Source organism: Scardinius erythrophthalmus, assembly GCF_964197995.2.
Source record: "Scardinius erythrophthalmus genome assembly, chromosome: 12".
NCBI classification, from domain to species: Eukaryota; Metazoa; Chordata; class Actinopteri; order Cypriniformes; family Leuciscidae; genus Scardinius; species Scardinius erythrophthalmus.
The window spans coordinates 36665394-36677945 of record NC_138232.1 but is presented as its reverse complement, the minus strand read 5'-3'; the positions used below and the strand labels follow the sequence as shown (position 1 = coordinate 36677945).

Below are 12552 nucleotides of genomic sequence, written 5' to 3'. Positions count from 1 at the left end.
GGATAGTGCTGCTGCAAGAAAATAAGTTGTGTGTTGTTCAATTCCTATCGTCAGTGACTTTGTGGCTGATTGTTGCCAGCATCTGGTTTTTTTTTTCACTTGTTGTATTCTATTTAGCATCATGCTTATAGTTTGCATAGTTGGATGAGGGCAACTGTGGTGCTTTGTTCTGAAAATTGTGATCGCTTTGCTGTTGCGAGAGTAGGTCTATCTTGGCACACCTCTACGTTTTGCATAGAACTTACTAATCTCAGACAAGCTTATTGCTAGCCACACTTGTTATCACTTTAAAACAGGGGTTCTCATACTGTAGCCCTTTCTCAATATGCATTTTTGTCTGTAGCCTACTTTTGTTCTTGTGGACTTGTGAAACGTCATCAGTCACTCACGGCCCAAGTACTGTTCCAATTCAAAGTTCACATTTAGCCCCGCCCCAGTACAGTTAAAATCCACAGATGTGTTCTTTCTCCATCCCTTTTATCTAGGATGCATCTTGAGGTGACTTGTGTGTAGTTTAGACTGCCAAGTGTCCATGAATGCATTTCACACCAACCAGGCCTCTGACTTTGATGTCTGTGTAGTGGTTAAACATGACATATAAATCGTTTTGAGTATATCTAAGGGGCAGTCTTTGGTTTCATAAATCTATAATGTGTTCCTGGGCAAATAGTTTTGACTGAGGACGGAGTTAAGTTTGTACAAATTTCTTTTATATTTATACTTTTATAATATCTATAAGTGTTCATTAAAAGTACAATTTTAATAAAATGGCAGGGTTGTGTTTTAAATCATATTTCATTTTATTATAATTAAACATAACAACAAAGATAATCAGAGTAGGCACGTGTTGTATGAACCACATATACCACAAGTACGCTGCTGTTCAATTTGAACGCTTTGTTTCACAATGTGCACTTTACTTTTTGAAAGTCTCCCTTATTGGACACACCCAGCTCAGATCATGGAGTAGTCTACTAAATCAGGCGAAGAGTTAATTTAGATGTATTAAATAAGGTCAATAACATACCGTGTTGGAGAGACCTCAGGAACATTTTGAAAACCCTTGCTTTGAAGCAAAGTTCAGTCATGACAACTCTTGGGATAATTTGTAAGACATTTTATTAATGTAAATGAATGTACAGGGTGGGCCATTTATATGGATACACCGTAATAACATGGGAATGGTTGGTGATATTAAAGTCCTGTTTGTGGCACATTAGTATATGTCATGGTCACCACCCATCTTGAGGAGTTTGCCCCCTCACATATACTAATGTGCCACAAACAGGACTTTAATATCACCAACCATTCCCATGTTATTACGGTGTATCCATATAAATGGCCCACCCTGTACATTGGTTTGGTCTTGGCGGACTAAATCTGCAACGCAGCTGCTGCAGAGCAAGTGTGACTTGCTTCTGCTAAAGGCTCAAAACATAAATTAAAGGAAACATGTTGCTGCTGCTAGAGAGAGGGAACTTGGGGAATTTTTGGCATCCAATACCAAGTCCTATCTACTTGAATGGGGGAATCATGAAATCTTTAAAAAAAAAACTGCTTGCCAAACTCATCATGAACTAACATATTTCAAATCAGCATCAAAATCTGATGAACTGCCTGTTTTTTTATGCTCAAATAGCATTAAAAATACTTATATCTCAGCCTCAGATGTCACGCCTACGGATGTAAGGCTGAACGTCTGATGCACAAGTTGAATTATTCAGGATGGCACTATCATTGAAAAAAGCATAACGGCTAACTTAGTTACTTGTGCCTTTGGTTACTTAATAACCAAACACATTACAGCCTTGATGTCTCGGAATTTTGTTCAGAGTTGTGCAACAGTCAATCACTGTTTGGGGATACCATAGAAATTAATGAGAAGTGCTGTAAACTGAAGTCACGCAAATGTCTGTGACTTCTCTTATTGAACAGCATTTGTTTCATTGTAGCCTCTAAAAATAGATAAAAACAAAATTAATGTTTAAGAGCAAACATGCTGAATATTAGCCGATGGGCTGTTGATTCATTAAATTCTAAGCTATTTCCTCACAAAAGCCTCTCTTCCATTTGCATCCATTTAAAAAAACAAAAAAAGCCCTCTTCTCTCCTTCACTGCGTACCACAGTGTTAGCAGGCGTTAATGAGTAGTGAAAAGTATTGCTTAATGAAGGGATGTTTCATTGATTATTGACATTATGCTACAAACTCCAAAAAAAAAAGTGTATCTTGTGCAGAACCCAGAATATTGCTTTAACAAGAAAGGCGTCACTTAAAAATGTTAGGGTATCCAGTGCTTTGAGTTGGCCTAATTACAGTTACTTTTTACAACAATTACAGTCAAAAGAAAAACAGTGATGATTCAGCTTGGTTTGGTTAATACACATTTTATTTGTGAAAAGTCTACAAAACAGTTGGTACACTAAAAACTTTGGGTCAAATACAGACAAACACAGCCGTTCACATAACCCAGTATTTTTTAGAGTGTAAGAAAAGTCTTTTGCAGGTCTATACTTAAAGGAGAACTGCAGTCAGATTCACCCGTGATCACTCTGAAGGAATCCCTCACATTTTCTGTGCACTTGTAATGACACATCAAGGATGTTAAGAGGCTAAAAGCAGGTTTAGTACTTGCCCCATTGAAGTCAACAGGGTGCAAATTTTAAAAAGAGGATAACACGGTGTAGACAACACCGATTTTTGTCGTTGTTCTCTGTATTGACAGTACTCCAAATTTACAAAAAAATGAGCTCAATGTTAAAATTGACCGGAGTTCTCCTTTAATGTTAAACTAGAAGATCAGGACACAAGAATAAATGCAGTGTAAAAAATAGGTGTCCCATTTTTAATTTGCTAATTGTTTTTGTTCTTACTATAATCCATTATTGCAATAAGATTTGGTTTATTTGTTACAGGTAGGTAGCTATGTAAGCGCATTGTTACCAATGAATAAAAGAAATCTGACAAAAGCTACTAGCTATGCAAAGGGGCATCATTTAACGCACCACACCAGTACTTTCTGTGTTACATCAGGCATTGATGTACGTCTTTCTTATGCCATCAGCGTTAACTGCATAGAGTTGGTGCACATCTTTCAACAACCCAGCAAACTGCTCCTCCTGTTATCAGACACACAAATGCAAGTGTTAACTTAGCCATAACGTAAGTACAAGCCTGAATTAATAATGTGCATTTGTAAAACTAGAAAGAGGAGAAAACCACATTACTTACCAAAACATTCATGCGTTCAACTGCAGCCACAGCGACATTCAGCTTTCTTTCGTCTTCCTCCCTTTCCTCTTCTATTACGCCCAGTCTACACAAACATAAGTACACGATCTCAGTTGTCCTATTTGCATTTGCAAATGAACAAATTTTTACTTCTTTTAAGCCAAAATTACCTGAAAGTTGCACTGGCCAGCTGTTCCTCACGGATGGCTAACAGATTACGAAGGTCCTGAACCTCTGCCTGTAGCTGTGTATTCTGGTCTTGGCTCAGAACTATGAAGTCTTCTAATCGCTTGGCCATCTCCAGCTCGCGCTCTGTCACCTGCTCCACTCCTAAACGCAGCTCAGCCAACTCTTGCGCATGCTATGGCACACCACAACTTTGTCAACATTCTGTGGCTTTTTATTACACAATTTCCTCTAAATTATTTCTGATGAACATCAGAGTAGAGGTAAAACATTTTTGTTCATGCATTCAAATACACTTGATGGTCCAAACCTGTTGCTTCTAGAGTATTCAGAGTAGACCCACCCTATCTAATGTGCTTGTGTCCTCTTGCTGTTGCCCTGTTATTTGATGGGGCTCATTGCCATTTTTGATTTCCCAGAATACTCTTGCTGGTCTGTTATTGGGTTTCGTGGACTGAACACAAACAGAAAATACACATCAAATAATATATATATATATATATATATTCGAAAGCAAATCATTGGCAAAATGTCTGGTAAATTTTAACAAATCTTACTTACATTGCTGGGTGATGTAATTTCCAAACTGGGAGCTTGGTCCGGGCACTGCGTAGGTAGCTCTTCATTGCTTGCTTGCCGCTTAACTGGTTGCCGCTGCTGCCGGGATGGTCTGTTGGGGACACTGAAAGCCCGCTGCACCTGCTTCCGCTGACGTTCTTTGCCTTGGTTGGATTTTGAGTCTACAGGAAGCTGCTGCATGGAGGTTTGCAATGGACTGTACTTGGGGAGATCCCTTGGAGGTAAGTATATAGGCTTTGGTGTTCCATGACTGCTGTAAGTAAAAGTATTTTGAACAAACATTGATTTTAAAGCTTGATACAGCTTCTATTAAGCCTTGCGGGTGTCCAATCCTGCTCTTGGAGCGCCAATGTCCTACAGAGTTTAGCTCCAACCAGCTCTAACACACTTGCCTGGAAGTTTGTGATGAATTTGAAGGCATTGATTAGCTGGTTCAGGGTAATTAAACTCAGCTGGAACAGAGTTGGACACCCCTGCCCTAGGCGAATTTTGTTTATTTTGGGTATGTCTCAATCAGCTCCCTAGGCTGTGAATCAAGTACACAAATTCGGCACTGGTAAGGACAGTAAGGCCCCTGGCTCACTACACATTGGGACACTAGTGACATATATAACGTCCTTGTTGTACAACATCACTACTGGTATTTATGAGCAACATCAGAGCTGATATTTTACTGATTTTTTTTTTAAATGTTATTTGAAGTACATTATGATAAATAGTTTGATTGTTACATATACTTCTAACATTTCAGCCGCAAATGTTAGCTAGATTATGTTCACTTCTGCTGTCTTTACCTTGTTAGTACTTTGTTAGCGCTTCCGCCTCCCATGCCAGAGACCCTGGTTCGAATCCCGCTCAGAGCGGGTAGAGTACCAATTTCACTGAAATATAATTAATTGACAGTTTGTTTCTTCAAAACCTCTATGCCGTGTCTTTATGGTAGGTGATTTGTCTTGCGTGATTTATGTTTTGCGCTTCAGAATTTTTGTTAAGGGAACATAGTGATTTGTGGTGCAGTGTGAACGTTTCAGTGCACTGGAAGGATTTTGCGACAGCCCTTCAAATGGCCAACTCCCTGATCAGTGCCCTGATACTGATTGACACACCCATTGTAAAATAATCGTACCTGCTAACGGGGATCCGTTGAGCATCATGATCATGGAATTCTGTGATCTGGTTCAGGATTGAAGGCAAGGGTTGTAGGTTGTCTATTTGGTCCTACAAATATATATATATATATATATATATATATACATTTTTGAGCATGAGCACATTGTTTAATGAGATGTAAAACTTAAAGTCAGTAATCCCATAGTCTTTTAAACAAGGATTACAGCAAAGGCTTAGATCAGACCTGATGTTTTGTTACCTGTTTCATTACAGAGATAATATCCACCAGGAGGTTGTGAAGGACAGCTAGACGAAGGGGCAGGTCTACATAGCCATCAAATCGAGCCATGGCGATTTCACTGTCTGGATCAGCTACTTTCTGTAAGAATCCTCGCATAGGCTCCCAGTGTTGTTCTAGAAACTCATTCATAAAAAACATGTACTCTTCCTTTTCGCCAAACCTGGTGGATATTGAGATAAAATGGTTCTTGCTGATCATATATGAAACAAATCTTTCAAAATTTTTATTTCCTTTTGGATATATAATCCAAGACCTGATGCAAGTTAGCTGGAAGATTGTAATACATTTGCAATATGCCACACATTTTGCAGTAGAGATGGGACTCACAAGGTGAAGTTTGCAAGGTTTTGAATGACCTTGGCTGTCAAAGTGAGAGTGCGAAGGGTGTTTGTCTCTGGATAGGGTTGGGTGAGGCCGAAGAGTGATGGACTGAGGATTGCTGGGCATAAGAATCGAAGAAACAAAGATGCTGATATGAGACGGTGTCCGATGTCCGTTAGACCTCGATCCTCACAATCTGATACCCAACTGGAAAAAATATCATTCAGCTCTGCAGGGAATGAGCTGTTTATAGAAAGGAAAAAATCGATCATTTAAAAATAATCATCCATTTGAAGATTTCTGACACCTATTTAGATTAAGTGGACAAGGTAAATCTATTTACTGTTATGCACAGTTTATTACAGCAGTTCGGTCATCTTATATGTTCTCTACAGAAAATACTTGCGCTAATAAATACGCTTTCAAATATATTTTTTAGAGTGTGTTCGTTTAGGTTTATCTTACTCATGCATGTCAGTGATTCTCTTTACAACATCCCCACATGTCTTCTTTAGATGTCTCTGGTTGATTGGTAGATCAGAGGAAGAGCATTTTTGCGGGTCTACCTCGCAGTTCTCCCCTCCACTATACAGTCTGGATATAAAGTCGCCTGTGGGTGAAGATTGTTACATAGGAGATTAGAGGGAAATAAAATTACACATGGAGTTTTATAAGAAGGAATGCAGTAGAATATTCCTTACCAAGTGTGTCTATGAGATACTTCTGGCCCACCAATTTCATATATTCATCAATAGCCTTTGTGGCCAGTGTATTCTCCCTGAAAATCAAAGCCTCATTTTCTCCCAAGCGCTGAACTTCTGCACTTCCAAGATCAATCAAGAACTCCTACACAAACAAAACCCATTCAGAAATTTGAAAAGCTTATCTGTCTTGTCCTACAATTACTGCTGTTGCAACTCACCTTAGCTTTCCCAATGCTCTGGAGCACATGAACAAGTGCTCCTGCCAGTTCTTCTTTCTCCCGGACATTAAGAAGAGGTTCCAGGCTGCTGCACATACCCACATAATCCACTGTGACATACTCTGCAAATTCCTTGTACCTCTCAATAGGCAGAATTTTCAGGTTCTTAAATTTGGCCTTGACTCGAAGTGAAGCCTGAAGTCCAATTTGGTCCTTTGCTGTACTTGTTCCTGGGGGCTTGTAGGGAACGATGGGATACCACTTCTCTTGAAAGGCCCGTCCTTTTATGTCTGCTAGAGCAAGAGCCACACTTCCTAGAGGATGCAGCATAGAGTCATCCTTGGAATGGCGCTTCTTCTTGGAGTCTTCTTCTCTAAAGAGGTGCAGGGTGATCTGGGTGACAGGGGGCAAGTTGTCAAGTTCAAAAAATTCGCCCCAGAATATCTGGCAACCTCCTGCAGCACCACCACCATGGCCTGTGCCAGCTGCACCAGATCCTCCATCAACTGCTTGACTGGAGCGTTGGACGGACTTCCCCACGGCCCGGCTACTGGTACGAGCAAACAGTGTACCGTCAAGGTGGACCTCACAATAATATCGCTTCTTTGGGGGAAGGTCTTTTGCTTCATTAACCCAAAGGCTCAGGGAGTTCTCAGTACGCTCACAGTTGTCCTGAAAGAACAAGACAGTTTAAGACGGTAAAACCATTTTCATTATTTCTAACAAATACTGTTAGAATAACAAATAATGACAAATTTGGATGGACATTTAAGTTGAAGAATATGTGGTACCTTATTTGGATGTGCAGTACGACGCAAGTCTTCAATCCAGCGGTCTCTTTCTGCAGCTGAACTGCACCCAAAGCAGTGGTTATTCTCTGAGTTTATGACCTTTTGTGAGTTGGACAAGGAAATACCCAGAAAATAAGTAATTTGTTTGGATTGTGTTTAGACATAATGATCGGAAAATGTAAACATGGTTTACACATCAATATGCAACAGCAAGGCCTACCTGAAAACAGTACTTTTCCCCTAGAATAGAGCTGTGGACTGGCCTGATGACGGTGGTCTGGTCTGCACTCAGATCCAGGCTTTTTGCAGCACTGACTGGAATGGATAAAGATTCTTTGGAACCATACCTTGATAGAAAGTGTGAAAGACTGGTAAATGGCATAGCATATCAAATCAAATTAGATAATATGTTTGTTCCCACTGATATTAGACATTACTACAGAGTGAATTTTGGTAAAATCATTGTTTTTCTGTATTATTTAAATTATCCTCCACCTTCCAGCACCACTTAGTCCTGCAGTATTGATCTGTGTGCTGCTTTTCCGTTTATCATCACCCTGCAAGCGGCGCTTGATTAAGTTCTAGCATGAGAATGAAAGAAAAAAGAGCGGCATGGAAAAAATCAATATATTTATGCATGCATTTTGTTCAGCAACAGTTTCAGATGGCATACATTTCTTAGACATACTTATTCATACTCACTTTGACGCCTCCATCTTGCCCTTTTATTTTGGTACCACTTTGGGGAACCACAGGATCTGGATTAAGCTCTAAAGAGAGAAAGAGAACACGTTCTATATTAGATCATCACTTTAATGCCACTGTATTCCTCTTTTGTTTGTAATATGAGCATTGAAGATGAAGGTCTGTCCCTTTTCTTTTGAAAAGTTCCATAATACAATTATTGAAATGAACATTTGCATGTGCATGTACCGTATGTCTTAGTTTATTTCAGTCTAGTGGGATAAAATGCAGAAAGACAGATAATATCAGTGCAATCGCAGATTCTGAAACCATGACAGGAAGCATATCATTTCCTTCCTTCTTATGTGCATCAGATCAATAATTTCCAGTTTAACAGAAAATGTAACTTCGTTAGTTGAATTCTGTTAATACGGAACAGAACGGAAATCTAGGGCTTATTTAATTTTTTATGTAAAAAATTTGCTATTACTTGATCATCCATGTGCCTTTATGAAAGCTGGGGACCAGACGAGCAGTATAATGCACAGGATGTGGTCCCAATTTTTGGACATAGACGAGTATGGGAGTTGGCCTTAGGGGTGCTTAAATAAATCACAATTACAAAAGCAGCAGCTGTGTAAATGAATGAGCCTATTAACGGTTTGTGTCTGCTATATAAAATAAGTCTGACAGTTTGCACGTTGACATGAATTTTCAAAGCAACACTAAGTAACTTACGAAGAGAAAAAGAAAAAAAACGTTTAAAATTACAACAAATTGAACTGAATTAGCAACCACTCCCAAAAGAAATTAAGCTTTAGGTTTCGTTAAATTGATGGCTAATCTGCCACAACCAATTGTGGGTATTAAAAGCACAAAACCTCTCAGCATATTTCCCACATACAGTCGGTATTAAATTCGGTGGAAGGATGCCTTCAACGGGCTTTTAGGAGTCTTTAGGTAGTATGACGTCTCTGAAGCCATGGAATATAAAAGTTTAACAGAACCAGATTTGGCTTATGCTTCTAAATGTTCCATCACAATATACACAGTGTCAAAATTTAGAAGGTAGATGTATTATGTTCCTCTAAATGACCATATTAGCTCAAAAAATGTCTCCACTGGAGGCTTTTCTTCTTCCTACTAAATACAGATCAAGATTTATATGTTAAAAAAATCAAGTTCTGCACTAAAGGTCAGGCCCTGCTTAATAGGTAATCTTGTCTACTCTCTTCATGAGTAACAGCTTAAGACATTACATTTAATAAACTATTCTATTTGAAAGCAGTACACATAATATATCCTTGTGCTTTGCTTAACAACTGAATTAAATGAAAACGAAGACCAATTTAAACTCAATTGTATTCTGCCGTCTCCTTAAATTTGTTTTAATGCTGATTGTATTTCACATGCATTATACTCTCCAGCAAAATAATTTGATTTATTCATTTAAGAAGGCAAAGTTAATTTTTTTTTCTTACCTAGTGCCCCTCCACATACAATCCAACGCCTGAAACCCATGCTTTGGAGTAGCTTAGAATCAGTTTTCCTTTCAGAACGCAATACTCATAAATGCCCTTTTATGTTTTTTTTTTTTTTACAATTAAAATGAGGGTCCTGCATGCTTATGTTGAGTGCTAGATAGCACACCCCATCAGTCTCAGTCATCCTCTGGTATGGAACACCCAGTTGTGATGCTATCTTCAGAAACTCAAAGGAAGCAATTTTACAAGCACACGCAAACATAACCACGTCAACCATTTCCTCTGTGAGTATGTTATCTTGCTTTACTTTAGTCACTGACAGGCAGCCATTGGCTAGATAGGATCAGATGATACCTCATCTTTTGAAGTCATCTCCAGCTTTTAAATGGTCATGGACACGGAGAACTTTAGACTGTTACTTCAATTAAGTGTACTGCAATCCCAACAATGATCTTCACAAGATACAGTAATACAACTTTTTGTGCACTCTTTTGTTGTTGTTGTTGTTGTTGTTGTTGTTGTTGCTTAAATAGTGGTATTTGAACCCTTAAGCCAAGCCCTTAAATATGACACTGCACATTTTTCTTAAGTTTTTTTTAGCAAAACATTTCACAAAATGAAGTTTGTTATATGAAAGGTATGTATGTTATATGAAAGATACAGTGATTGAAATCATATCAATAGATACATTTAAAAATATAAATTGTTATAAATTAAGACGACAAGGTGTAGGATATTTTAGGACACCTGTGTGAACTTGAGGGGAACCTCTAAAATGACCTTGAGACCAGTTGGTTAAAATTAAAATTTGATCAGAAAAGTGAGGTTCTGAGAAAAGGTTAAGTGTCATTTTTTGCAGATGCTATGTTGTATCTAATGCAATGACATTCATACATTTTTTTAAAATTTGATTTAAGTGTAACTCTGTGATACTGACCAGTGTGACTTCCACTGATGTTCTGGAGACTGACGCTGGAGAGACAACTGCTGGCCCGGTTCCGTACCCTCATCAAAGGCTGAAATAAATTCAAAAGATAGTGATATATTAAGTCGAATAATGTTTCCAAACTAACTGGACTGGCACATCAAAGTCAGTTTAAGGGCATATACAGTACATCCAATATCTTAATCTGCTAAATAATGTCTCATCAGTTGGCATCATTGAATGTGTCTGTTGTCCATTACCTCCTCCTCGCGTGGGATAAGGATTTGTCCATCTTGAAGAAAACAGTTGCTTATGTCCCAAACTGGAACGTCTTGTGGGGGGGCCCAGGAGAGCCGAACAGGCTCTTGGACCACATTCTCAGGCTCACCCTTTTCTTTGTTTTTTCATAAAATGTAAACATGAAACATTTCAATTTAAATGGCCTAAAAGCGTCAAAGACAAAACATGCTATGAAATTGTAATCCAGTTCCAACATCACCAGGGCCTAATTTGTTAAAATAATGATAGCCATCATAAGTAATCCCATTAACGTCCAATTAGGTCATTGTCCTTTGGTACAAAGGAGAAAAACAGTTTCTTGTTAAGCGCTTCTGTGTTAGTTAATTTGTAGTCTATTGTTCCATCTCCATCTTGCACATCCTGTTGTTGTACCCTCATTCTTTAGCGCCATTTAGTGGCATCTGCATGTACAATCCTTTACATGGTTAGAAAATGAGTTTACACTGTCCAACAGAAGTTGTCTTTCTAAGAACTCTACAAAAACCTTCATATCATTTAACGGATTCAACTTTATTTAAGCTTAGGTTTTTAGGACATTTAGCATTGAATATAAAGCTCTTACCATGCTCTGCAATATGAGTACTCTGTGTACGCGGTCTCTTGAACTTCTGTGAGACCGTTTGCAGGTACTTTCTTATTTTACCCCTCTGTGTCGTGTCCTGGACAGCAGTCCCTGCTGCCTGTGCGGTGGAGGACCCAGATGCTGAAGAGGAGGACAGGACCGAAGATAGAAGGGACCCTGGTGGCTCTGAAAGAGCTCTGCGGAAAGGGTTTTTCCTTGAAGTTGCCGGCTTGTCTGGTTTGGAGGGGCTTTCGGATCCTCGAGCTGCAGTCGAGCACTTTTCCCCCGCATCTTCACTCAGAGCTTTGCGCCAACTCTGCATTTTATTCCATTTATTTGAAGCCCCTTTCTCCAGCCTCTCGATAGCCCCCTGTGCCGGCGTCTCAGTCTTGGCTCCCGTGTGCCACTTGTAAGTGTTGAGTAGCTTGCCATCCTCTGGTTGCTGTGGGTCTTGATCAACCGGGCTGTTTTGTTCAGAAGACACTTCCATGTCCTCCTCAATCTGAGGTTCTGACTGCTCAGCTCTCGGTTCTTTGTTCGTACCCATCTAGACTTCTTTTCTGTGACCCAGTTTTGCGAACTCTTATGTTTTGTGTGGAATTTTCTTGTCGTACCTCCAAGCGTATGGCTTCCTCAGCACTTACCAGTTTTAGATTTGTTTTTTAAACGGTTTGTATCTTCCTCAAATTCGAGTGCTCCGGATCTCATCATCCACTCACTTCACCTATTGGCCACTTCCTCAGATTGTTTTGTGCATCATCAATTTCAAAATTCTGTCTGTTGACTAAGGTCTTGTACTCTTAAACTCACAGTATATGGTCCATATATAATTTTTTTGGCTTGGATAAATTGGTGCTCGTTGTTTTAAATGATGCAGTCCTTTGTGGTCCCCAGCTCTTGTAGGTATAAGTCTTTTTTTTCAGTGCGTACTTGTCGTCCAGCATTCAGGAAGCCAGTCAGATTGTGGGTGGGGAAATCAGGTTAGGTTCACAGGTTAAAGAAAGACTAAGAGATTAGGATGTGTCCGAAGCTGACCTAACAAGTGCAACATTTCTGATAAGTTCTATTCTATGTCCTTCTTATTTATGAAAATTCTAAGAAAGCATAATCTGTCATGTGATCTTGTTTTGTTTTTATTGTAGGCCTATACATAGTG

General features: G+C 39.2%; 1 protein-coding gene across 6 annotated transcripts; it reads right to left on the bottom strand.

Moving 5' to 3' along the window:
- Nucleotides 1-2369: 2369 nt before the first annotated feature.
- Nucleotides 2370-12365, bottom strand: rasal3 (RAS protein activator like 3). Of its 6 annotated transcripts, none has more exons than XM_081380683.1 (19): nt 11397-12354; nt 10795-10928; nt 10547-10625; nt 8144-8211; nt 7937-8022; nt 7662-7788; nt 7442-7540; nt 6651-7322; nt 6430-6574; nt 6194-6338; nt 5735-5971; nt 5366-5567; nt 5123-5214; nt 4791-4877; nt 3979-4249; nt 3761-3871; nt 3402-3592; nt 3232-3316; nt 2370-3119 (listed from the first exon to the last, which is right to left on the bottom strand). In XM_081380683.1, the coding sequence occupies exons 1-19, from the start codon at nt 11941-11943 to the stop codon at nt 3030-3032; spliced, it is 3468 nt and encodes a 1155-aa protein (XP_081236809.1). In that variant the 5' UTR covers nt 11944-12354; the 3' UTR covers nt 2370-3029. The 6 variants fall into 6 exon arrangements, with proteins under 6 accessions (XP_081236809.1, XP_081236810.1, XP_081236811.1 ...); XM_081380684.1 differs by having other exon boundaries at nt 3979-4246; XM_081380685.1 differs by lacking the exon at nt 4791-4877 and having other exon boundaries at nt 11397-12365.
- Between the last annotated feature and the right edge of the window lie 187 nt (nt 12366-12552).

Coding starts and splice junctions, on each gene's coding strand:
- rasal3 (XM_081380683.1), bottom strand. CDS start 11,943: ATGGGTACGAACAAAGAACCGAGAGCTGAGCAGTCAGAACCTCAGATT. Junction 5,972..6,193: donor AGAATCACTGACATGCATGA/GTAAGATAAACC, acceptor TTCTATAAACAG/CTCATTCCCTGCAGAGCTGA. Junction 3,872..3,978: donor AAATTACATCACCCAGCAAT/GTAAGTAAGATT, acceptor GTTTGTGTTCAG/TCCACGAAACCCAATAACAG.